General features: G+C 43.7%; 4 protein-coding genes across 4 annotated transcripts in view; 2 read left to right on the plus strand and 2 right to left on the minus strand.

Annotated features, from left to right (window-relative positions):
* Positions 1 to 25,667, plus strand: part of LOC122620369 (leucine-rich repeats and immunoglobulin-like domains protein 1) — a 129,896-nt gene that overhangs the window by 28,459 nt on the left and 75,770 nt on the right. The gene's annotated exons all lie outside the window — the stretch shown is intronic.
* Positions 1,075 to 1,977, plus strand: LOC122620371. Its single transcript, XM_043797800.1, has 4 exons — positions 1,075 to 1,196; positions 1,271 to 1,450; positions 1,563 to 1,756; positions 1,817 to 1,977. The coding sequence occupies exons 1-4, from the start codon at positions 1,146 to 1,148 to the stop codon at positions 1,881 to 1,883; spliced, it is 492 nt and encodes a 163-aa protein (XP_043653735.1). The 5' UTR covers positions 1,075 to 1,145; the 3' UTR covers positions 1,884 to 1,977.
* Positions 20,140 to 21,445, minus strand: LOC122620370 (odorant receptor 98a). The gene is made up of 3 exons (XM_043797799.1): positions 20,685 to 21,445; positions 20,269 to 20,626; positions 20,140 to 20,208 (listed from the first exon to the last, which is right to left on the minus strand). The coding sequence occupies exons 1-3, from the start codon at positions 21,443 to 21,445 to the stop codon at positions 20,140 to 20,142; spliced, it is 1,188 nt and encodes a 395-aa protein (XP_043653734.1).
* LOC122618907 (odorant receptor 98a-like) lies at positions 22,054 to 23,352 on the minus strand. The gene is made up of 3 exons (XM_043795502.1): positions 22,592 to 23,352; positions 22,176 to 22,533; positions 22,054 to 22,128 (listed from the first exon to the last, which is right to left on the minus strand). Exons 1-3 carry the CDS (start codon positions 23,350 to 23,352, stop codon positions 22,054 to 22,056), a joined length of 1,194 nt encoding a protein of 397 aa, XP_043651437.1.

Here is a 25,667-nt window from a genome sequence, read left to right on the forward strand (position 1 = left end):
ATCGATCACATTTTCCTTTTAAGAAATTAAACATTTTTTGCTCAATCAATGCTTAACCAAAGCGAGTTTGGCTTACATATATAGCAGAGGGCTGAGCACCTTTTGAAAAGCGAACAAATTAAATTATATTATATTAGCCGCCCACTTTTTTCCGCTTGTTTTGTGTTCGGCTTGCCTTCGTTTGTTTTTTGTCCCCTTTTGTTGGTTCACGTTTTGAAAATTTCATTTATCAACGCTATTTCCATTGCTCGATCCCAGTTGGCGTTCCGAAACGAAACCCCAATGCTTCCTGTACCTTCTAACTGCCGGCTGCCCCTCGGCCATCCCGTGTCAACAGGCAATTATTATAAAAGCCTGGAGTGGGTGGGTGGCTAGCCGGTTATGGGACTACTCCTGGGTACTTGGGGCACTTGGGCACTTGGGTCCGAGTTCCATGGGTTCGGTTTAGGGTCCGGTCAGGTACTACGCTAAATGCTTGGCCACTGAAAAATGTGGCTTTAAATTGCATGAAATCATCGCCACATTCCACAAGTAATGAAATTAGTGCAAACAAAGCAACAAATGCGTGGCGGCGGGGCAACGACTCTGGCTGGCACTCAACAAGCGCTATCGAGGCCAATTAGATTAGCTGGGCCAAAACGAAATGAAAAACGCCACAAATAAACGGAGGAGCAACAGAAAATAAAACAATAACATTTTCCTGCCAAGCGGATGAACAGATACTGTGCTTTTGCGGTGCACCATTTTCGTAAAGTCACGGGGAAAGCCATTCCACAAATGGGTATCATGAATGAAGCATATACGGAGCAAGCAGTGTGCCCAAAGCGGCATGATATTGTAATCTAGATATGTTGGTCACACTAACTGAATTGGGTTTTCTTAATTACTTGTACATAGATGCGCTACGTCCCTATCAATCTCCATATACGGAGCAAGCAGTGTGCCCAAAGCGGCATGATATTGTAATCCAGATAAGTTGGTCACACTAACTGAATTGGGTTTTCTTAATTACTTGTACAATCTCCGCCCAATTCAAAGCACAATCGAAGCGAAGGAAAACTTTTCCGTTTTTCCGTTCAATCCACACTTGGATGGCAAATTTGATTTTACTGTCAATGAGTTGAACAAAATTTCTAGTTACCATTATGAGCTTTCCCTTTCGTGTGGTGAACTATGTGCTGCAGTTGCTAACGGCGGTGACTACTACAACTGCGAACTGGCAGTGCAATGGGCTAACGTGGTAACATCTCTCACTGCCTTTGTCCATCAGGTCCTGGAGGTTGTGGCCCTAGGTCTGCTCATCCGCATCCTATCCACGCACTGTGTCCTGGGCGAGGAGTACGGCATATCGGTGTGGATGTACACCTTCATCCTGCCCGCCGCCGCCTGCCAGAGCGTGGTGCTCGTCATATTCCGGCTGTGCTGCACCACCGTGGGCCTCGATCCAATTGTGCGTACACATACATTTTCTGGTCTGGGCTGGGGATGGGCTCGGTCTGGGCTGTTCTGGTTTCGGGAGCGTTTTTGGGCGATGATGAATGCTCAACGAGTGTGTTTTACAGGCGATGACGTTCAATTTCGCCAGCGGCTTCCTGTGCCTAGGAAGCGCCCTCACCCTCCTCGTGTCCATGTTCGAGCATTGCGGCAACGAGTTCGCATTCATATTCTATATGTCGAGCGCCTTTGGCGTAATTGCCGGCATACTGCATTTGCTGAATGCCTGCGTGTGCAACGTTTACATACCCCTCGGCGAATGGTATTTATTGATTAATAGCATGCCGCACTTGGCCGATTGGCTCAATACTTCTCAATACAGGTCATATATGAAACCCTCGAAGCGGGCAAGGAAAAAGGATTTAAAAAACCCTCGTCGCAGAAGCTAATGTTCACTGGATGTTTGTATTTCTTATATATGTATTAAGCTACTTACTACTCATTGATTATTAAATTTATTGTTGCTTACTGAAATGTTCAAGTAAGAAGGACCAAAGTTTAATGCACTCAATACTTAAGGGAAATTGTAATAGCATGCGATTGTATTAATTGACAACTGGCTGTCAGTTGGCTTGAACTCAAGTCGACTTTTATTCCTCCTCAAGCGACTGCGACTGCCAGCCAGACAATGAAAAGGAAAACAGTTTAGCCGTACAAGCGCCGAATTTCCCCCGCAGACAAAGCCGAAAAACCCTTCGAAGTTCAACAGGACTCTTTGTGTCGATTGTTTGTTTGTTATTGTTATTTGTTATTTGTTATCGTTTCGCTGGGCGGGTCGGTCTTGGGCCCTTTTCGTCTGGCCAGCGGTCATAATCAATGGCATTTGGCGACCTTTGCGTGTTAATGGCTTAAATGCTTAGGCCAGTGTCGACAGCATTCACAATGCCATGAGAAACTGTTTGATTGGTATTCGGCATTGTAATGAGCGTCGTTGCTTTGGGCGACTTTCATTTGCTCAGCCAGAAATCAATAAATTGCCCTCAATGCGCGCAAAGTCCTTTTGAGTACTATCGATAATAGTTGCATTCGCATAATGAAGAGGATGTGTATATATACTATGAATGTATATGTAGCAGGACTCACACTTCAATCAATGCGGTGTGACAAACATGGAATTTTATTCGCTATGCGCATATTCATAAGCATAAGAGATTTACGTGTTGCAATGGCAATCAAATGGAGAGACAGCCACGCCCCCTCTGCCGCCCCCCTTTGGCCAACTGACAATCACTAATACAAGCAATCAAAAGGACTGCCAGCAAATGAATAGCGAACGAACTGCAACTGCTGTCATGTAAATCTTTGAGATGAGAATGCTGTTGCTACTACTGCTGCTGTTGCTGCTGCTGATGATGATGATACTGGAATATGGGTACGGTGTCACTCAATTGCCGGCATTGCTGCTGATGAATGCAAACTAGCTGACAACTTTACACCCAGAGCGCACAGATGCAGATTCACAATCTGATTCAGAGCTATATGTATGGAGTGTATCTTTAGAGTGACGTGGGATTGCCAGGGCTGCTCGTTTCATTTGATGACTTTGATGGGCCGGGAAAAGCGCATAAATGTTATAGCGATACAACCCACCACCCAACTTGCTTATCAATGCCACCCACCTGCATCCTCCCCCGTGGAGAATCACGTGAAATGCGGGCAAAGGATTTTACGGCGCAAGGACCATAATGAAGCCCATCGCATGCACAACCATTTGCCGCACTTAATTAAATACTTGCTCGCTTGATTAACTGCTGCGCTTCTCACCTGGCTCATTGGTGGCACTTGGTGGCTTAATTAGAGTGCCGTCGGATGTCATAAATGCCGAAGCAGCTCGATATCCGGTGCGTATCCCTAGCAGAAAGCAAAAGCATTTGTCTGCTAGATAAAATGTTTGCTAAAACAAATGACAATGGAAGCGGTGTATATGTACAAATGTAAAAATATTTGGCACTCCAAAGTGCTGCCAGACAAATACGACAAACGTTGAAGAGTCATTTACTACGAGTGCCGAGGCAATGCAGCTGCAACAAAAGCAGTAGTTTTACAAACAATAAAAAAGCAAAAAAAAAACGAAAACACTCTGTTGAAAAATGGCGGCAAATGCAGGCGGCTAACGAAAGCAAACGAAGGCAAACGCAGCCAGCATTACGTATACGCCGTGTGTGCCAGCGTCGTCCAAACAAAGAACTGCTGGATGATGAGCAGGCAATCGGAATGAAACCAAGCACTAGAAGTGACTAACAGAAAGAGTGATTCCGGGGGCAAAAGCCGGGAGATGGACTGACTGCCTCACTGTCAGCTCAACTGGAGAAGGAGATGTGGATGGAGATGGCGAGATGGTGATGGCGATGGCGATGGTGCTGGTGATGGTGATGCGGAATGAAAAAGGGAACCCAAAGCGGCACAGAATGGGGTTGACTTCTCGCTGGCGTTGACGACAATTGCACAATTCATAATAGCCAACATGACACCACACCAGTGCACACACTCGTTCGCATGTGTGTGTTAACCATACGGAGTGTGAGGGGGGCTTCTCGTAGATCGCCATTAAATAGTGGAAACTGTTGCTTGTCGGCACTGGGAAAATGGCTACTTTTTGTGTGTTAATTGTTTGCAGTTATACAAAAAAGGAAGCCAACTGAATGAGCAGTTTGACTTAGACTTATAAGCCTTAATTTATTTGTAAGCCAATCATTAAATCAAGTTTGCCAATTTCTTACATTTTTCTATACCAATGAATTGGACTAGCTTAGGGCTAATTTCTTCAAGTGTAAGCTGTTGGAATGGCACTATGTTCTCTTGCTTATTCTCTCACTGCACCAAACACTTTCACTAATGTGCGGGAGTAGAGTGCGTGTGCCTGCAGATTGCATATTGCATTCCTGGGGAAAGCAGCACTTCCACTGCCAGGGAGGAGCACCGCATCTTCACTGGACCAGGCCTAGGATATGGGGAACATGGCCAAGTGCTGTAAATGATTGCGGTAATAAGCATTATGCACAGACTGGCATGTCAGTCATTCAGTTGGTTAGTCGGTTGGACGGACAGGCAGACAGTCGGAAAAACAGACAGTCGGACATACAGTTTCTCGTTTCTCGTTTCTCGTCAGCGTCAAATTAGGTTGGACACCGAGCATTAGCCGGCTGCCTTTGGACCTTTGCTCTTTGCCCTTTGCCTTTTCCCCTTGCCCCTTCCCTTTCCCTTTCCCCTTTCCCTTTCCCTTTGCACAGTGACAGCAGCTCAACTATTTGCTTTGATGGCAGCTACTGCTCCTCCTGTTCCTGCTCCGACTGGGTTTTGATTAAAATCGTAAATTGGTTTGGTCAGCGAAAGGTAAATAAATTGTGGTCGAGATTATCTTTGTTTGCCATCCTTTTGAAGTGGCCCACCAGTTAGCCAAGTCGTGAACAAGAAACTCAATGAAAAACCCCCCACTTTCTCCCCCCGCCCAAAACAAAACAGAATCACATAAAGACAGCCAGCCAAGTGGCTCTAATGTGTCCTTAAAGGGTTGCGTCCCAAATAGGACTTTTACGATGATTGATATGGGGCTGGTATTTCTCATAAATGGAGCAATTGGCAGCCGGGAAATTATAATTAATAAAAGAGGCTGGCGGGCTGGCTCATTCCTTTTCCCTATTGTAATTGCTGGAAATTAGTAGAGTAAAGTTGAGCCACTCCACAGAAATTGCTGGCGAGGAATGCTGACCAGTGAGTGGCACTGGGTCAGGTCCAAGGGGCAGCAAATAAAAAGGCCATAAAAAGATCGTAAAAGCGGCATTAAAACCTTCGAGCAACAACTCGAATATTAGCTTAAATGCAATACACATTAAATTACTCGTAGCAACAATAAAAGCGAACGAATGAAACAGATTTTCTGCTAGTAAAACAATAAAAACGAGAAAGGAAGCTTTGCTCGCACAAACCGAAGCATATATACCCTTGCAGTTATTAAATGTATTAAAAAGCGATTCTCAATTATCAAACTTCAAATTGCTGCGGGCTCTGGGCTGCTGACTCCGGATCTGTGGCTCTGAAAAGGAGGAAAGGACGACGATGAGAGGCTGGCAAGGATGAATGGTGCTTAAGTCAGGACTGGCTGGCAAGGATAGATGGTGTTTTAGTCAGGACACGGGCCCAAATCATTGGCGACTGGCTGCGAGAAATGTGGGACATGGGTTGCCGCGCCACAAGGAGCAAGCACAAATTGAGCAAAGATGAGTTTTTAATTCGATTTCCCGTGCTGACTTTGGAGAAGGGATGGACTTGGGACATGTTCTCAGTTCCTTTCAATATAGCCCAAAAATGTCAAAGCAAATTTAAAAGCGACGAAATTGTCAACGGCCAACGGCGCTGAAATATGAGCGCCAATATACAAAAATACAAAAATACGAAAATTGTATTTGGTAGACAGACGGACAAGTGGCATCATAAACATATCGCCTCGGCCTCATTTTGAATTCTTGGGCACCGTCCATGACCGAGGGTGAAATTCAATTTGATAAAAGGGAAAACAGGACGGAAAAAGGACACTAACATACATATATACATGTATACTCGTGTACAGTGGACTCTCGTCCTTTTTTTTGGCACCGTCTTCGTGTCTTCTTGCTGTCCCGCGAATAAAGTGAATTTCAAGTTTTTCCTCACTTTCGTCCTGGCAAAGTCTATGGTTATGGTTACGTCGCCGTTTACGGCTACGGTTTTTTGTATCGTGTTCGTGTTTGTGCTCTGCTGTGTTATTTTGCGTAAAAGTTTAGTTAACAACATTTTTTGGGCTCTGCAAGTGAACCTGGTGGAGTGGTCGGCCACACAATGACGTTAATATTGTTCGTGATGAAGCCTGAAATGGAGACACAACGCACCAGCCATCTTGATGATGATGGCCAACTTGATGGAGATGAGACGTGCTCCATGGACAGACTGAAACAAAATATGGCAAACTCTTAATTAAATTTCAGTTCATTTATAATAAGCGTTTGAGCTGGCAGCCGGCTGACAGGCAGGCCTTTGCCACAAACTGCCAAAAATCTGGGCAATGTACTGTGAAAAAAATGTGCAGCGTTTTAAAAAAACATAATAAAGTTATGCGGCTATAATTCACATAATTCTAATGTTTCCATCTATGATTATCTATTTTTTTGGTTTTACCAATGCTTGATTTTAGTTTATAATACTAAGCTATAATGAAAGTATACCCCATTTTTATTTCGAGTGTGCTCAATAAGAAGGGTCTGTCAATACATTTTCTTTAATAGAACCACACATGGTAGGATTTTCCAGGGGGTGACGAGGTTGATTGCAGCCGATAAACTTTGTAATTGTTTCATTTCCTGGATTTAAATTGCAAATATGAGTTTTGTGTCTTCGGCGGCCGGCGGCATACTAAATTATGCCAAATGGCGAACACGCGTTCCGGGTGTCGCCTCCCCGAAGGACCGACTTCATTACGGCCCCCCCCCCCCCCTTCCCCCCCGTAAAAGGGTGCGTATGCAAGGACACAGAGGGGGGTACAGTAGGGGGCAGGGAGGCAAGGACGCAAATCCTGGGGCCCAACCCAAGAACACGGCGTCGCACAGTAGATTTAACCTAATTAAGAATGTTCAACAGGACACAATGCTTCGAATACAAATGAAATGGCAGCAGTGGAGTGGGGTGGGCAGGGTGTTGGGCGTTTTTTGGGGGGTGATTTTCCGGGGGGTTATGTAGGCGGATGGGCGTGGCGCTGTGTAGGATCTAAGCACCAGACAGGCTGCGCAAAATGAATGAGCTGCCGAGCAAATCTGCTGTCGTGTTTTCGCTTTCAGTGAAAGGTTGGCTGCAGGGTTACAGGGCTTTGTTGCTTGTGCTTGTGCTTTGCTTTCGCTATGCTTTTGCTATGCTTTTTTCGTAGCTGCTGGCAAGACGAATGTTAATTCTATTTAAGCATATACACACACACACCCACACAGACACACACCCATTTTTGTTGAAGACAAGCTGCTGCTACCGCCTTTGGCATTCAAAGTCACTGAGATTGTCAGCGTTTTCATTTTAATTCAAACAAATGTTACTAATGTTGTCCTTGTTGTTGTTGTTGTTGCCGCTTTCCCAGCTCGCTTGTTGAATATTTTATCGTTTGACTTGACGCCTTGGCAACATTTGGCTCCATCATTTCAAACCCGCCGACGAAAATCCTTTCTCGTCACTCGCTAATGGGCTTACGGTCCTGACGCCAGCGCATGGCGGACTCTAGATTTCGAGTCCTGAATCCTGAATCCTGGCAGCCAGGAACTCGCCCGCTTGCAATTTGCATATTTGGCCATATTTTGATGGCTTGATTAAAATCCAGTTTGCGCGGAATATGGTCGCTCTATCTGCGATGTCGGCGGCACTGTCGATCCATCGATGGTTTAAAAATATTTACGCATCTGCAAAATGGTCTGAATTAAAAGTGTGAAAACAATAACACCGATGGGTCCACAACAACGCGCAACAACTGGCTGCGAAAATATTATCTCCACTGCTATTTGTATTATTTTTATTTTTATTTCCTCTGCTACGGCGGTGCGTGATGATTTTTTATGTTTTGATATACCTTAACCCCCTCCTGTTTTATTTATTTTCCTCCCCATTTTTTCGCGTATTTCATACACCTGGATCGTGGGAAACTTGTGCACAGCTACAGCGACAATTCTGGATTTTTGTTTTTGGGGTTTACTTTCTGTTTTGCGTGCTGTTATCCTCTGGCCTGCTTTTTGCAGCATTTGCTTAAACAGCGCCAGCAATTTGCACACTATTGCCATTGTCCTGGCTGCCCAGCGAAGGATATCTTTCATCTTTGGCATGAATTTAAATTGCTTTATGAGTGCAAATTGTGCTCGGCTAGTGGGCGAATGGTGACTATGGAAATTATGCAGATCAGGGAAAAGTGAAAAGGCGACAGCCTTAGGAGAAAATTAACTTTGCTCGTGTATCGAGGGGTCAGCTAATGAATAAGTGGTGTAAATTCCAGAGTTTTCTTTAAGAGATTTCCTTCTTTATGTAAATTTTATGACATTACTAGGCTTTAAAAACTGCCAAGTGTTGTTTCCCAAAATATGAAAGCCCATATTCATCTCGCATTCTGTGAAATCCTTTGGCAGGCATCCATTGCCACTTTTGGAGAGGGGCAAACTTCGATTGAATGGAATCCAATTAGCTTTTTCGGTGCTTATCAAGGCGTTTACAGTAGCTCCGGGCAACAATGAGCGTGGCAGTAGCAGTAGTAGTCCTCGAAATACTATCCGCCTCTTGATCTTTTCGCCGTTTTTCTCGGACACGTGATGAACTGGGGTGAGCGGGAAAAACAAGCATACGCACTGTGAACCAGTCTGTTGGCGCGCACAAAAAGAGAAACAATCGACAAAAAAGCGAATAAATGTTTCGCCATCATTCTCGGCTTTCAGACAACTGAACATGCGGCACTCCATGGCCCATCTATACATACATACAGATGTGTGTGAGTGTTGTCTGCGACTGTCAGTGTCATCGCAACTTCCCAGTAACTGTTACTGCAACCAACTGTGGCCAACGGACACACACACACTCACAGACTCATGCCAGGATCCTGCAGGATAGTGCCGCTTCCGGCTGGATATCTCTTCACGCTTCGTTTATTTAGTTTTGGGCGCCATTTTTCTGCTTCATTTTTTCGCACTGCGTGTACCTATTATTGTGAAATGTTCAGCATTTCAACTTTTTTGTTTTGACTTTTTTTTTTGTTTTTTTTTTCCGCCAACAACATTAGCAAGTCAAACAAATTTTGTTTGCCAAGCAGAGGCAGCTGGCTGGCTGGTTAACAAAAACAGCAGCAACCAAAAAAGCAGCAAAAAAAAAAAGCTGCGAAATAATTTGAAGCAAATTTTAATTAATGCCGGCAGCAGTGCCGGCGGATACAGACATACCAACCGAGTTAACCGCATAGCGAATTTTGGCCAAAGGACGAGGGATGGGAACAAGGACATCGTCAGCAGTCAGCCGCCAGCCGCCAGACCGCAGCACCGTGTAAATCCCTTTATCAAATTAATGAGCTCATTAAAATTCGTTTAGCAATTACAGTTTTAACAATTTCCGCTCCCTGCCGCCACACCCCCCTCCCCCCAAAAAATCGTGGCCAGCTTCAATATGCTTGGTGGTGACCGAAATGGGAGCTGGAAATATGCTGAATCGCACAGGTGGCGACTTCAGGACGCCAGGACTCCAGGCAGGACTTTAGTATTCCACTCCAGGCAGGACCTGCACGTGCGCAGTCTTTTATTTTGTATTACAATTTTTTTTGTTTTTGGGGGAAGAACCTGTTCGGCCTATATTATATCCATAAAAAATCATAATAAACTCTGAAGTGAAATTTTTTGCGCTGCCAAGATTGTTATATACTTCAACGAGGAGTTTGTGCGTTAATAGGAAAATCGTGTGGCTGCGAAATAAAAGGGCATAAAAATGCTTTAAAAGTAATAATAATTGCGTTTAGCCTTGTTTCGGCCACCATCTCAGACCACCACCAGCTACTCAGCTTCTCTGCTGCTAGGTGAAATTTGCAGCTGCTCAATCGCGGGTGAAACAATAAAAACGAAATAGCAATGTAATAATTTATGATGCCATCATTAAAAGCAACAAACGGTGAGCTGCCGGGCTGCCGAGCTGCAAAACTTTTGCCATTCGAAAGTATTAGAAGCTGTTGCCAATGGCTGGGTTTTCACTGGGTTTCCTTTTTGTGGAGTCTTGGGACTTGGACTTTTTGGGGGGAGGAGTTCGTCTTCGACAGCATTTCGGGCAACGCTCCACTGCCTTTTACTTCGACTGCAATGTAATAAAAATGTTATTATTTCCTCTTATTTATTATGCTTTTTACGGAATTTATGACGTGCGCATGTTTTGATTCATTTTGCAAAAACTGCTTGTAATTTTCATAAAATGTTTCGGTCTCGTGTATTGGACCAATGCTAATCTGCTGACGGGCTGGATGGAAAAAGAATACTCGTACTCAACGCCCATCTATACGGGGAATGATTAATTGGATTTTATGGCAAATGCACATAAACCATAACTGACAAATTTCATTTTTATTTGGCATCCGGCTTGGATACAAAAGTGCTACACGCAGTCGATGTCCTTGTCTTTGTGCGTCTCTTCCTTCTCTGTGTGTGTGTGTGTGCGTTTGTGTGTGTGTGTGGGGTCCTTTTCATTTTCATTGTTCCTTTGTTACTCGGGGCTATTGATTTTTCATCCCTTTTTGCCGCGCTTGGTCCTGCCGCTCACTGCCTTTTGTATTATTTTGCCATTTATTGTACATTATGCAGGCGACTAATATTGACATTATCTGTTCAACGGAGTCCTGTTCCTTTTGTCGCTCTGTCACTTGAATCAAAGGCGTAAATCCGTTTTTTATCGTCCTCCGGCTCCTGTGATTTTCATGCCCTTGAAAGGAATACTACGAATTCGAAGCAGTGTATATTTCTGCTCTCTATCTTCAATTTTATATTACATAACCTGACCATTTAAATGAGCCGACTGCAAGGGTATTTAATCTTAAACTTTGCCCGAGTTTCCTTGCTGGCAATTTTCTTTAATATGCCTTGCTTTCGCAATCAATAAATTCTGCAAATAGTTGAAGCCCTTTTGGTACAAAAAAATATATAGGAAAAGGAGCGTTGAGCCTTGCTTCTTAACGGCAGTCAACCAGCCATTGGGCAGAGAGAATGTTGATTGTTTCCTGCCCCGGGACACGGGATCCTCGCTCGCTTACTCACTTACTCAACACCCAGCATTCCGTGTCCATTTCCTTGCGCTCACATCCACCCAGCTCCTTTGGGCCAGCAATTTATGATATTTATTTGATGCCCTGACATATGGCCAGCGTTTTGTATGCTCATCTATTCAGCAATTCCCTGGCTGTTGACCCCGCCCATTTGCCCATGTGCCCATGTGCCCACTGTTTGGCCCACTGTGGGTCATACATCAACTGTCTGCTGGGTGCGTAGATTGCACTCGGACCTGTTGTGTGTGTACGTCTGTGTATGTGTTGATGTCACCAACACCAGCAGATAGAGCAGGAGCGGCAAAAAATTGCATTATTTGTTTTTCCACGTTGTTAGGTATACATGGGAATGGGACTCTCTCTCTCTGTGCTGCTTTTGTCTGGGGCGCTGACATCGCATGACTATGCATTTCATTTCATATGACGATGCTGCTCCAGAGCAGCTCGGCCACGCCTCCTTTTCGCACAGCCACAATGATGAATTATTGTGCCAAAGGTGACTTTCATTATTCCCTTTGCATTTTTCATATCGCACACAGCAGCGCTGCTGCTGTTGCGTATCTATGCAGAAAATTAAATTCCAGATATCCTGATATCCTGAAGTCCCCTGGCGGTAATACGCTCTGTCATCCCGTACAGCAATTTAGGTCTGCAAATTGATTGTATGGATTTAATATTAAGGATTAGACATCAACGCACAGCTGAGCAGCAAATGGCAATCCATGCCACTCCATTGGGGTCATGCATCACTCGATTGAATGTGTGGGGGGCGTGGCCTGGCGTGTTTTGGCAAATAAATGAAATTGTGCTTTTCGTCTCTACTGATATACTGATATATGTATCAATGGAGTGTGGTGCAGGCCAACAAAAATGTATGTTTCTCTCTCAATTTCAAGTTGATGAGCATAAATTGCATTTTGTGCCATATTCCATTTCCATTTTTGTTGAAAAATTGAAAAGCAGGGCCAGGGAAAAGCCACCTAGGCCATGTTTTTGTATTGCCATTGCATGGGTTTATTTTTATAGTTTATTCCTGGTTTACTTTTGTTGATATTTTTGTTTTCCCATTTGCTCCTTGCCCCGAGAATAGCCGCAGAAAGGCAATTTTCTCAGGCTCTCCAGCAGGAGGTTGCAACATTTATGGCAAAGACACTCGCATAGACCCAGCCAAACCGCTTAGAAGCCGGGGGGGAAAATTGAATTTTTAAAAATTGTCCTGGCAGCAGACTAAGGCGAGGCGGAAATATGAAAGCTTCCAGTCAAACCGGATCCCACGGACTGGCTGAAACGCTTTGCTGCACTGAATCCTGAAGGAAGAAACACACACATGTTGCTGGCTGCTCCATCATCCGCTAAAAATCGATCCAGTTGCCAGGACCTTCCTCTCTTCTCCCCCCTCCCTCTCCCACTTCGACCATTTCATTTTTAGTTTGTTGTCTGCGCTGTTTCGCAGTTTATTGTGTTTGCACATCCCAATCTTACCAGGCATATCTACACACACATATCCACATCCACATTCGTTTCTAGTTTTCAGTTGGATTTTTTTTTAATTCGTTGTCAGAAATATGGGTCCATTGTCTGTTGCCGCTGCATTAGACTTCGCCTCTAATATTCGCAGCAATTTGTTAACCAAGTTCCCTCTCATTTCCAATTTCCCATTTCCCATTTTCCCTTTTCCCTTTGCCATCTAAATATATATGTTTTTTTTTCTGGATTTTCCCCGTTGTGTTTTGCACTTTTTCAATTTATTCTCATGCTGCACGCTCGCTTTTGTTGCATATTTCATTTGCCGCCTTTTAGTTATAGCCATTGTTGTGCTCTATGTAAAATATTCAACATATTTCGCAAGTTGATTTTGTTTTTATATCCTTTCGAGCAGCGACGTCGGCAGAAACAATAAAATGAGTGATAATAAAAAATGAATTGCACATGCGGGTGGGGAAAAGTTAGGATGCACGATAGTAGTTTAGTTGTGGGCGTGTTTTTTGGGCGGAATAAACAACTCGAACTGTTGAAAAATACTTTTTGGACGCTGTCAAAGCATTCTGCTGTTAAAGTAAATATTATTGATTCGAAAGCCTTGATCGGTGGTATTTACTAGAAAGTATAAGGTGCCATTATTGTGTATTTAGAGAGAAAAGTTCAAAGACTTATTTGCCATTGCTCACAATATCCATTTACGAAGCGAAATAAATCGCCTAGCCTACATTTTCATCACATCATAGTCTGCAAACATTATTTGCATATTGCCATGTTAATACTTCACAATGCCTCGAGGACACAGGGAAAAATTGAGTGTAACTCATCTGGCCAGGGCAATCCTGCTTTGTCAAATCTGCTATGGCAGCCCTTACTCAATTATGCTTCAAGTTCCGTTTCATTAAATACGCTTTTGTGCACTCCAGCCCCAAAACAAAGTGCTAACACACACACACATGCAAAGGCTTTGTAAAAGTTGGCCAACACAACAACAAGTCAGCAGCTGCTGCCGGCTAACTACCAAACATTCGAGCCTATGCATGGTCCTCACAAACACAAACACACACTCAGCGCCAAGTCCTTAAACCGTCTTTAACCCTATACACACAAACACACCCACACACGCAGGCTCACAAACACACGAGCACATGCACTTAAAATGCAAACGGGCGTAAAATTTTAATTGAGCCTTATACACTTTGCCCTCATAAGTATGCAATGGTTTATTTTTTGTTTGTTTCTGCTGCCGCCTATGTGTGTGCCTCTCTTCTTGTATGGGTCTGTGTGTGTGGGCACTTAATGCGACTGCAACCTTGAAACGGGCTACAACCACTGCACATATGTATGCATTCTGACCCAATAGAAACCAATTTGCGAGAACAACAAGAACAATGGTAGCAACAGCCAAAAGGACATCAATCAGTGGCCAAGGGAAGGCGCACAAGGACCTGCTTTTGCAGCGTACCAACCTACAGTTGTGGTCAGCATAAGAGCTCAATTGAAATTTAAAAGTTTTACACTGTTTATTGAGTATTTTAAGCGGGTTTCCACTGAGAAAGAAATCAGTGAATATCATGATATACAAATAATGTATGCAACCATTCATGCTTTTGATTCGATAATAAATTTGTGCTTTTTATTAAAACTCAATAACAATATAAATCTATTTGCAATAGATAATCTAATCTGCTGTTTGCAACTGTTCATATATGCATTTAGAGTAGTATGCAAAACTGTTTTGCCGTTGCAACGCGTTGTGGCAGCTGGCATTGCAACGCCATTGTTTTTATCGCCGCTGTCGTCAGAGTTGCACCCACAACCGGAAAAAAGCGCACATCAATTATTTATATTGCATATTGCGCTTCGATTAGACTACATTCAATTGACATATTCAGGGCCGACCCAGCGACCCTTCGATGCACGAGCCATGAGCCAAGTGGGCCAAGAACGCGGACAAGGACCCGTGCAATTGGGCTGTAATGAAAGACCCTGTGGCAGCCATCAGTTACCACACTTTCCCTTTTGTTCGCACTTAAAGTGAGCTTGTTATTGCTTTCAGCAAATATTTGTGGCAGGTGGCGGTGGTGGTAATGGTTCAAGTGGTTTGGTTGGGGAAGAAGAGTTGTCAAACCCTCTGCGTCATATGTCTTTCAGCATAAATGTCATTTCGATACTTTGCACAAAGGATTCTCGTTTGGATGCTTTTGTCGCATTTTTTATTTGCCATTGCCACCCTCCCCACTATTTGCCTGGCTATGTGTGCTGGTATGTGTATGGGTATTTGTGCTATGTGCATGTGTGCTATGTGCATGTGTGCTATGTGTGGCATGTGGGTACGGGGGTGTCCTTGTCAGGTTCACGCATGAATTGCTACTTGCTGGCCAGGATTTCGCTGCATTGCAGGATGCGTAAATTGAATTTTGTGGTAAAGTGCAAATTGGCTAGTGCTTTGCACTAGCTTCGCACAAAGTCAACGATCGTGCTTTAGCTTTGGACAAAAGTTGTTGCAGCATTTTCCGCAATTACAGGCAGTGTGAAATTTAAGACGCTCCTTGTCTGCAGCGTTGCATTCAATTTGGCGGCGTATTAAGTTTTCAAGCTGCAGCTTGAAACTTGATAAATAAATTACTCGGCTGGCAGTCCGACAGTCCGGCCTTACACTTTGCACATTTTCCAGAATTATTGCAGTCAATTGACGCGCTCCGCTTGCAGAGACTGAGACTCCAGACACTTGCATTCGCTGCGATTTGCAGTTTTCCCTCTGTTCATTGGGTCTGCTTTTTTATGCTTCCCCATCGTCTGCCATTTCCTCCTTTTGCAATTGCAAGAAAATATTTTCATTTCTTAGCAGCTCGGGCTGCTGCTGCTGCTGAGCTCTGTCCGTGGACTACAGGTCGATGCGTCACAGGACTGGTTCGTCCTGGACTGGCGGACTGAGGAGCGTAGCCATCACTTGGCCGTACTTTATTGGCCTGGCAAAAGTTTTGCGCCGTCACTCGAGCCGTGGAGTCTGGGACGATTTAAGTTGCTGCTGCCGTGCTCAACTGCAGCTGCAGTGCTCCTAAGGTACAGCTTCGGTGCTGGATGAGCTCAGCCAGCTGGGTGACTTTGAGTGACGGGAGCGGCTAATGCTAATGCGCCGTCTGAAGTCTGAAGGCTGAAGTCGAATGACGGGGCCAATGGTCTGGCGCAATAGTTGGGCCATTGATTTAACTAAAAGAAAATTGATTTAATGCCATAATTCAGTGTCCGACCCGGCTAGAATGTGCCAACTGACTTTCAATCAAATTGACGCATAATTCCTGATGGATTTAATCGTAATTGATGATGGATTGGGGCTCTCAAGCGGCACAACGTTGCGTATGCGTAACGTAGCAGTTCCAGTTCCAGTTCCTAATACCATGTAATTTTATTCGCTAAGCTTAATCAAACGATCAGCGCTGTGCCACCTGGACCAGCTGATACAACTGGCAATGGTCTTTTCATTAAGTTGGCTCACATAAATCAATGTCAGGATACTCAGGATTGGCAAAGAGATGCGGACAACGAAAGCCAAAGGAGCGCTGAATATCCCGCTGATATCGCACTGTGGTCTACATCAAAGCCTTGGCTGGGTCCGAGTATTTTTAATTTTAATCAAATGCATGACACAAACCCCCCGCCTTCTTCGCCCACTGCAAATGTCTGGCTGCCTTTTATTTGACTTGGCCATTTCAATTGTCGAGCAATTCCTTAATGGCTTACTTTCCCCTCCTGTGCTGTCCTTAGATGTAAATAAAAATGCATTGCGCTGCCATTTCCTGTGAAAGCCAAAAGCATTTGATGTAACTCATTTCAGCTTATGCAGCGGCCACGTGACGACAACATTTTCCACCACCGCCCCACTAACCCACCCCCTCTCATTTGTAGCGCTATTTGTATTTGCATTTGCATTTGTGTTTGTGTGCAACATTTTTTTTATCACAGGTATTTGCAGGGCTCAGGGGTATATTTGTGCAAATTTGCGTGATGGCAAGAGGAAATAAATGCAGACCACATATGAAAATATCATATATCGAATTTTAATTCCATAATATAACCATCAACATCTGTTACTCGAATTATGATATAAACCATCGAAATTATTTGTTTTTATTTTGAGCTTTGCGTCAAATATTAAGTTTCAATAACTTTTTCAAAACAAGAAAGGCACAGAATATTTATTACAATATAGCACGAATTTCAATTAACAAAGTAATACAATATTCACTGCATTCAATTTATGATCTTAATTTCTATAATTGGTTTTTCATTCAAGTTGCAATTAATGCTGTATTTTTTACAGACACTCTTTTTTTCCTGGGGTAACTCCCTGTCGGTACACTGGACCTTGTCATTATTTCTTTTTTAAATTGTTAGGCTTCCCTGTTTCTTTTTGTGTGTGGCACGGCACTGCATCGGCTTTTACGTGTTTTTCTTCGCCAAAGCTGTGTGAAATCAATGGAAGCTGTTTCACTCAGCCGTCGCCAGGCATTCTGGCCCTTCTCTCGGTTGGAAAACTCAAAACCCCCCATCCCCCCACCAAAAATGGCCCCCAACTGGCCCCCACATCACCTGTGATTGCGCAAAGTGCGGCGTTGTCCTGCGAAAGCGTTTTATTTAAATATGTACGTGTGCACGCAAATGTATATACATATAGATATACTCGTACATATATATATAGATAGATGTGCATATATGTGTTTACAGGAGCAGAGCGGTGTGGTGGCAGGTAAACCGTAACGGTTTAAATCTGCTTGTCCAACACTCGGCTTCCGCCCTTCAGTCCTTTGGTCCTTCGGCACTTCAGCGGCCCCGTATTTGTGTCAGTTTCGTGCGGATCGCTTACAGTTGGCATAAAAAGGGATGCCAACAAAAACAGGAGCAGCAGCAGCAGCAGCAGGAGTGGCAGGAGCAGCAGGACATGTTAAAAACAGTTTTATGCACTGCCAGAACGAGCTGGAATAAAATAAATATGCTGGCTGGCTGGCTGACTGCCTCAGTGGGTGTGGCCCTTTTGGTTTCGTCCTGGAAAACGCAAAAGTGCCCACGCTTCAATGCGTGTATCTGTCGCTTTGCCCGGCCGAAATGCTTTAAAAAGTGATTTTTACAAGCCGCACCGACACATGTACCAAAGTCATGAGCTAAAAAAGAAAGGAAAAAAGCGTCGTAAACTACAGTGAAAAAGTCAGAACGGTTTTTTATTTTACATCTCTTTGCCTTTCTTTGCCTCCACTGAATGAATAGTCAAGTAAGCTAAGCCGACCTGAATTGAACTGAACTGAGCTCTGAACTGAACTGAACTGCCGATTTGCAATTTTCGGCTTTTTGGGCCAAAGGGGCTTTGCAGCGGGTTAATGAATGAGCCGCAATCGGTATATATCGGTATATCGGTGCTATATTTTTCTACCACGTTGGATTTTGTTTGTTTATGCTGCTTGCCCCGCCGCCTGCAATTGATGGTGATTGAATTTTTTTGATTGATCGTCGGATTGATTGAACGGCTTGCTGTTGGTCGATCCGCCAGCGATGATGGCGTATGTAGTTTACACTACATACCGCTCCAGTGCCCCACGGTTAAAAACTAATAAAAAACTAACAGCAAAGCGGCGTAATTGAAAAGCGGAGTGGGTCGCCGTGCACGGCCTAAAAACGAAGGAGGCACTGGGGAGGCGTTTTGGACCCAACTTCGGGGAATACACGCAATTACGCTAAAAGCAATTCCCGGCGAGAAACTCCAACGAGTTAGCCGGCAAGTCAACCCTTAGCCTTTGGCTTACAAACAGAGAGAGTGGGAGAACTGAGAAGGAAAACCAACAAACAAATACATTTGCCACCTCTAAGACAGGCCCACAAATTTTTATTTAAAGCACTTTACCAGGATCGAGCTTTCCCACTCTCGTTGCTTTTCCTCTCACTTGCTTTTCCTATCTGTGTGTGTTTGTGTGAGACTGTCGTACAATCAACTTAAACTAAGATTACAAGCACCGCCCGCTAAGCTGCGGAAAAATGTGTGCCACCGACCAGCGAACAGGAGCTTCAGCAGCTCCAGGATGCTGGCAGGATGCGGCGGCGGAGTCCTTGTTGGTGGGGCGGGAAATCCGCAAAACCACTCACGGCACAGACAGACTCCTGCATTCGCTGGCCCCCGAGGAGTACGCATGCTATTTGTATTTAAAATGGGATTTACCTGGGGTTTTGTCACTTCTTTTAGCCGCGCTTTTAATTTGATTTAATGCGTCTACGCGTGCCGCGTCTGTGCCACAAAAAAAACGAAAGGAAAAACAACGTCGCATCCTTTCTGCCGCCATCTGAAGGCAAGGACTGTAGAAAGTGTGGTTGCTCTCGTTTTTTGGCCATTTGTGAGAATTAAGTTTGGTAGAGCCGCCACCGGGAATGCCACCTCGAATGCCCCAGTGAATTGGGCAAGTGAAAACTTGTGTTGCCAAAAACTTGCCGTGCGCCATGAAACTATGTACAAACTCAATTGCAAATGTATGCCAGCACGTTTGTGTTTTGTGGGAGGTGGGGGGAGGGGGGAAAATGCAAATTAATTTTCCGCAGGCCTTTTGCTGCGGTGCCCATTAAATATGAGCGCTCTGCATTTGCCGCTTGCCTTGGCCTCCATTTTTGGTTTATGTAAATCTCGTTGAATCCGCCGTGGCTCCATCTCCAGACGGTTTTCCAAACCGACGACCGACTCCTCTTCCCTTCTCTGCGCTGCACATCAAAGACAGCCAAGAACATTTTCGCTAGCGGCTAGACTTTGAACTCGCTGCTGAAGGAATGAAGGAGGAATGGTTTTCCGGGGGGGATGGGAGGGGGGGCGTTTAGAGTTTAAAGTCTGGAGTCCTTGCCCACGGCGCAACCGCAATTAAAACAGATTTCTTGTTTACGATGTCCTTGGCGAATTTGTAAATCAATTCTATGCGTAATTTAAGCAATTAATTTTCCTGAATTTTAATTGACTTTACCATCTGCCCCAGCGTCTTTTGGCCTCTCTGTTTGCATGTTTATTTACTTGTTTTTCCCCCCCGCAAACTTTCTCCCACAAAATTTGAAAGCCGTTGTTGTTATCTGTATATGTTTCCTTTTGCGGTTAGGCCAAATTGATTTTAGAGCTAAGCAGAGTGCATGTGTACTTAGGTCACTTACGTTGGTAGTTGCTTCTAATCCCCCTTCAACTTGTCAGCTTCCGGAATTTAGCTTGCAGCAGTGACCACAGAAGTAGCTGGGAAAGGAATTTTTTATTTGACTCAAGCAAAAGAATTAATGGAAAATAATTTCACTAATAGCGCACTAAATTTGACAGAGTTATTTTCTGCAATGCTACAAACTATCAGATTCTTTACTTTGTGCAGTAATTAATTCTATGTCAATCTGTCAGCCAGGTTCAGTTGATTGACAAAGGTAACCACCGAAAACGCCAGCTTAGCAACCTGATAAATACAAATACAAATTAATAATGCTTTTAATTTGTAAGTGCTTAAGGAATTTACCTTAATATTCGACCGGGTGGAGATGGGAAAGACAGAGCCGGCTGTAAAAGCAATGGATTTTTGGGAGTTCTTCAGGAAATAAATCAGTGTGGATTTGTAACTGCGGCTCGAATGAATCCAGTTGGAATGGAATATAGCCGAAACCAGAAGTTCACAATCCGCTCTGATCAGATCACAAACAAAGCAAAAGGGAAATGTCTGCACCATTAGGCCATTGATATAGGCCACTGTGGCCAATCCTGTCCAGATGTCCGAAAAGAAGAGCAGATTGATCATGGAGAGGCCAAGGCAAATTCCGATCAATAGGAATTGGATGAAGATTGTGCGGGAGATCGCTGGTCGTATAGCAGCAGCATACCTGAAAATAAATTAACTAATAAAAATGGTACTTTAAAATAATTCTTGTTTTTAGCTACTCGATAATGAGCTTATGATCCTTGATGCACTTGATCAAATCCTGCTCGTTTTCAGCATCGCTTTTTCCGGGCTCGGTGCACAGTTTCTCCACCCGCAGGCGCAAAAGTTTGATGTGAGCTCTCAGGATCAGACCATATAGCAGTGGATATATATCACTCATTAGGGTTTGAGTAACAGCAAATAGCATGAGTGCCATCTCGTTGAGGGCAGCATTCAAAAAACTGGAGCGACTTTCTCGCCAATCAACGAAAGGATTGTAGATGCGCCATGGCAACTTTCCACTGAGGACGGCCGATAGAACAGTGGAAATAGTGTAGGCGGTGTAAATGAACTGGTAGATAAGGTAGGCCTTGTTGCAAGAGACCACACTTCGATGCACCTCCACTCGCTCCTCCAAAGTGGTGCAACGTTTGTCCATTTCGCTCAGCAGCTTTTTGGCCTTGTAAAATCCCGAAATATATAGATTGAAGAATATAACCTTGAATGGCATGCCCACTGAATTGAAAAATAATTGCAAAACTGTCAACAGTTCATTCGGCGTAAAGGAGCTTGTATCCTTCTTCCAACTAATGATGATTCCGATGGGCAAGTACACTGCACACCACGCAAAAAGCAAACTGGATGTTATGTAGTAAAGAATCTTATAGGTTGCTGGACTTTGCCATCCCATGCAAAACATTGCGTATTCAAAGTATCTGAATGAGTCTGGGGAGCTCAAGAGGTTCTGCGGATTCGGTTTTCGCAGATAGTTGAACAACATTGTTGCACTTTTCGGTCTCGAAGTCTGTTCTAAACTGTAGGGGTTTACTTTAGACCTACTTTATTTATACTGCCAATTTTCAAATTTTGTGGACTGTTACGCACACCCAAAAAAGAAAGGTCTTCATCTAAAATGCAAATTTGATTTGCAATGGCTACGCAAAATCATCTTTTGTTTTTGAAACCTGTAATCTGGGGTAATCACAGAAAATTTAGAATTTCTAAAGCTGCAATTATCGCAATAGTTCTGAGCACACACTATATGTGAACTTGAAAGGTGGTCCAAAAGGGTTACTGGGATTTAAGATTGGATATCCATAATTAAGGTGGATATGATGTGCACTCTCACATAATAAAATATCCTGCATGAATTGTTACTTTTCTCGAGGTTTCCTGCCACAAAAAAACATTCCATAGTCGACCTTCTGAAATTCTTTAATGTATCTTCGACATTGTAGTTCGACTATTTTGGCCTAAAGCACACATTTTTTATTTAAGAGGACTAATAATTTATAATTTTAACAATAAAATTTGATTTTCTTAGAGTATTAGAGTATTTTAACAATTGATTATATAGTTTTTACAATATCATTGCTGCCAAGTTATGTCTTAGGTTTTTGTCAATCGCTCAGTAATGTTTAGATGGTTGACAAAAGTAACCACCGAAAATGCCAACTTAGCAACCTAAAAGAAAATAAATAGTTTTATTTTATTTAATACAATGTACTCACCTGAATATTTGAACTGGTAGATATCGGGAAAATTGAGCCAGCTGTGAATGCAATGGGGTTTTGGCAGTTCTGCAAGAAGAAAATCAGTGAAAGTTTGTATCTCCGGCTGCTGTTAAGCCAATTGGAGTGAAATATGGCCATCTCGAGATGAGCACAGTCCGACTTAATGAGATCACATACAAAACAGAACGGAAACGTTTGGATCATCAGTCCATTGATATAGACAACTGTAGCCAACCCGGCCCAAAAGTCTGCAAAGAAAACCACATTTATTATGGACAAGCCCAAACAAACGCCGATTAGAAGGAACTGCGTGAAGATGGTGCGGGCGATGATTGGATGTATCAACTTGGCAAATCTGAAATATTATAAATATTAAAAATATGTTTTTTCCTATCATAAATCGTTATATTTACTCTTTTATCAGTTGGTGATCTTTGATACACTCGACCAAATCTTCTTGATTTTCCTCATCCTTCTTTTCGGGATTCGAGCACAGTTTTTCGACCCTTTGCTTTAGCAGTTGGATATGGGCTCGCAACATGAATCCATAGATGAGCGGATATATGTCGGTCAAAAGAGTTTGCGAGACGGAACACATCATGAGCAGCAACTCATTGAGGATGGCCTTCCAGAAGTTCGGTCTACTCTCGCGCCAATCGACAAATGGATTGTAGATGCCAAACGGCGGCACTCCCGAAATGGTGGCCGATAGGAAGGTGAATAAAATGTAGGCTACATACAAGCCCTGATAGATGAGGTAAGCCCCGTTGCAGCGCACCACCCAGCGATGGACCACAAAGCGTTCCCCAATATGAGTGCAACGTTTGTCCATTTCGCCCAGCAGACTGCGGGCTTTTGTAAATCGCCAAAAATGCATCTTACAGAATAGGACTTTAATTGGAGTGCCGAACGCGTTGAAAAAGAGCTGCAGAACAGTCAGGAGTTCGCTGGGACTGAAGGTATTGATGTCCTTGACACAAGTGATGGTGATGCCAATGGGCAGATAGACAATGCACCAGGCCATAAGTATGGCAGCTATTATGTAGTACAACCACTGGTTCTTTGCCGGAGCCAACCATCCCATCCAAAACATGCCATTCTCAAAGTACCGCAATGCGTCTGGCGAAGTCAGTAGATCCTGTGGGATTGGTTTTCGCAAGTACCTAAACAACATGGCTTTACTTGTCTGTCTTGCAATCTGACATAAACTGCTGAAGAATGCTCGACAAGCGCTTTTATATATGCAAAGGCGATTCCAATTTATTTTATTTTTCCCATAAGACTCTTGGGCAAATCGTTCCCACGCTGGCTACGCACAATAATCAATTATTGCCTAACTATCGGTTGCTGAACTTGTAGTTGTAGTTCTTTGTGGCCGCAACAAAGGATGTTATTTTGTTGAATTGCTGATACTGTAATCACCTGCAATGCGCCGCTCAGCTTGAATTTCCAATTTGTTTTGCTTTCCACACTTTTTCCCCCAGGGCCGCCGTATCATTAAGTAGGCAACAGTTTTACCCGCAATCGGCCATTCAGATGTAAATGTCTTTGCCGCATGATTAATATATGTCCATGTGCTATTATCATAGACAGTTGTATGTATGTGTGGCATGTGGGCCATGCTGCACAACTACCAAGGCGGAGGAGTCCTGCGATTTCCCAGTCTATTGTCTGTCTGTCTGACTGGCGTTGTCGGCAGACGCGTGTGTTCGAGTTAATTTATAGACTTATCAACACTTAATCACCGGAAAAATGGCATGGCGCATGTGTAAACCGCACACAGTGCCACGCATGTTGATTATGCCCGATGTCTTACGGCCGTATTTCACCCGGAGACGAAGTCAGATTCAGAGTCAGAGCCAGAGTCAGAGCCAGAAGGACAGTGGAACACACACAGAGGCTTAATAGTTGTTAGTTAGTTGTGCGTGCGGACTGTTGCCTTACTGTGCGTTACACATTCGCCTGTAATTTATACTTTATAGCCCGGCCAGATATGAAAAGTCTCTCGCACACACGCACACCACTATGTGTGGCTATATATTTTTTCAGGCTCTGTTCAACATGTTGACTTTTATGCCATTTTCTGCGGTTTCCAAGTCAACTGTGGTCAGACGCTGGCCCTGATATTTATGCGTGCATATAAATAACAAGGTCCCTGACTTTTCCACATATTGCGTATAAAGCTGGGAGCTGGAAAAGCGAGGCTTATGTTATTAGATTTACTGCCACCAGAGGAGGCTGATGCGACGGCCATAAAACGGCTGACATTCAAATAAACGCCGCAAAGAGTTGACTGCATAATTAAAGGCGAGCACAGCAATCATGTTTTGGCTGGATCTTCGCCAGTTGATTAAACCGACTCCGCCAGCCATTCAATAGGCCGTGGCAATTGGCCAGAACAATTGTTAACCATTTGAGCGGCATATACGCTGTGTTGTATGAGCCACGTTTGCTGATTCCAAACACACTCTGCCCCTATTCCTAATGATTGCAACAACGTGACGCATCAACATTTTCCATCTGTTTGGTGTATTTCTTTTCTATTTTTATATTTTTTTTCTCTTTTACGCTCTTCTTGATCTGAGCTTTATTGTTTGGGCCATTTGGGCCATATGTGCGTGTGTACATGCGAGTTGGCTAAGTGAAAGGCGCCGCCTGATGAAGTATTGTTTCTGGATCATAAACTGATTTGCTTAAAAGCGAGTGTGTTTTTGCCTACGTGTTCAGCATTCTATGCCTATACATTTGACTGGCGGGGGCACCTTATTACATTTTTCTTTTTTTATCCTAAACGTGTGCTAATTGGTTTTTGTGCAGCACAACCTCATAACCAGAGTCCACTCATCCGCGAGAGAGCCGAGTTATGGGCCTCGGTTTAGTCCGCCAGCCAGGGCCATTAAAAATTGATTTATTTTTAATTATCAGTGACGTGCGGCGCAATAATAAATAAACGTGAAAATTTATTGCAACGTCAAAAGCGACGGCCGGCACAACGTCGACCTCAACAATGGCGTGTGTGTGTATATACACGTACGTACGTACATATATCCACATGCCCATGTAGCCGCATATATGTTTTAGGCTATTCGCAAAATATTTTGAATGCTGGAATGGAAATGTGGGCGGTGGGCGTGGTGGGGAAAACTGAGCGTTCAGCTTACTGCAACAAGCAGGAAAATCGAGTTGTTGGCATATTTTACAAACACTTTGCTAATGTTGGCGCTTGTCTAACATATTTTTAGTTGCCCCCCATGATGATGATGATGATGATGTTGCATGGAGTGGCTGGTGCTGCTGCCTTTGCTGTTACTGCAGCTCCTATTATTATTATTATTGCAGCTGTCGCTCAGGAAAAGTAAAAATGCGTGGAAAATGCTGTAAAAATTCTATTATCACAGGCCGGTCGTTTGACAACCGCTCGACCAACAACACTGTCACCGGGAACATTTTACTAATTTATTAACTAAACCAATGCCGCTGGCCGAATGC

This window comes from Drosophila teissieri, chromosome 3R, assembly GCF_016746235.2.
Source record: "Drosophila teissieri strain GT53w chromosome 3R, Prin_Dtei_1.1, whole genome shotgun sequence".
Classification (NCBI taxonomy): domain Eukaryota; kingdom Metazoa; phylum Arthropoda; class Insecta; order Diptera; family Drosophilidae; genus Drosophila; species Drosophila teissieri.

Bases quoted from the DNA above. Each gene is read 5' to 3' on its own strand.
- LOC122620371 (XM_043797800.1), top strand. From the start codon at position 1,146: ATGAGCTTTCCCTTTCGTGTGGTGAACTATGTGCTGCAGTTGCTAACG. The intron at 1,451-1,562 runs GTGCGTACACAT...TGTGTTTTACAG, and splicing joins CCGTGGGCCTCGATCCAATT to GCGATGACGTTCAATTTCGC. The intron at 1,757-1,816 runs GTATTTATTGAT...TTCTCAATACAG, and splicing joins TACATACCCCTCGGCGAATG to GTCATATATGAAACCCTCGA.
- LOC122620370 (XM_043797799.1), bottom strand. From the start codon at position 21,445: ATGTTGTTCAACTATCTGCGAAAACCGAATCCGCAGAACCTCTTGAGC. The intron at 20,627-20,684 runs GTAGCTAAAAAC...ATTTATTTTCAG, and splicing joins GATCATAAGCTCATTATCGA to GTATGCTGCTGCTATACGAC. The intron at 20,209-20,268 runs GTAAATTCCTTA...TGTATTTATCAG, and splicing joins CCACCCGGTCGAATATTAAG to GTTGCTAAGCTGGCGTTTTC.
- LOC122618907 (XM_043795502.1), bottom strand. From the start codon at position 23,352: ATGTTGTTTAGGTACTTGCGAAAACCAATCCCACAGGATCTACTGACT. The intron at 22,534-22,591 runs GTAAATATAACG...ATAATATTTCAG, and splicing joins GATCACCAACTGATAAAAGA to ATTTGCCAAGTTGATACATC. The intron at 22,129-22,175 runs GTGAGTACATTG...ATTTTCTTTTAG, and splicing joins CTACCAGTTCAAATATTCAG to GTTGCTAAGTTGGCATTTTC.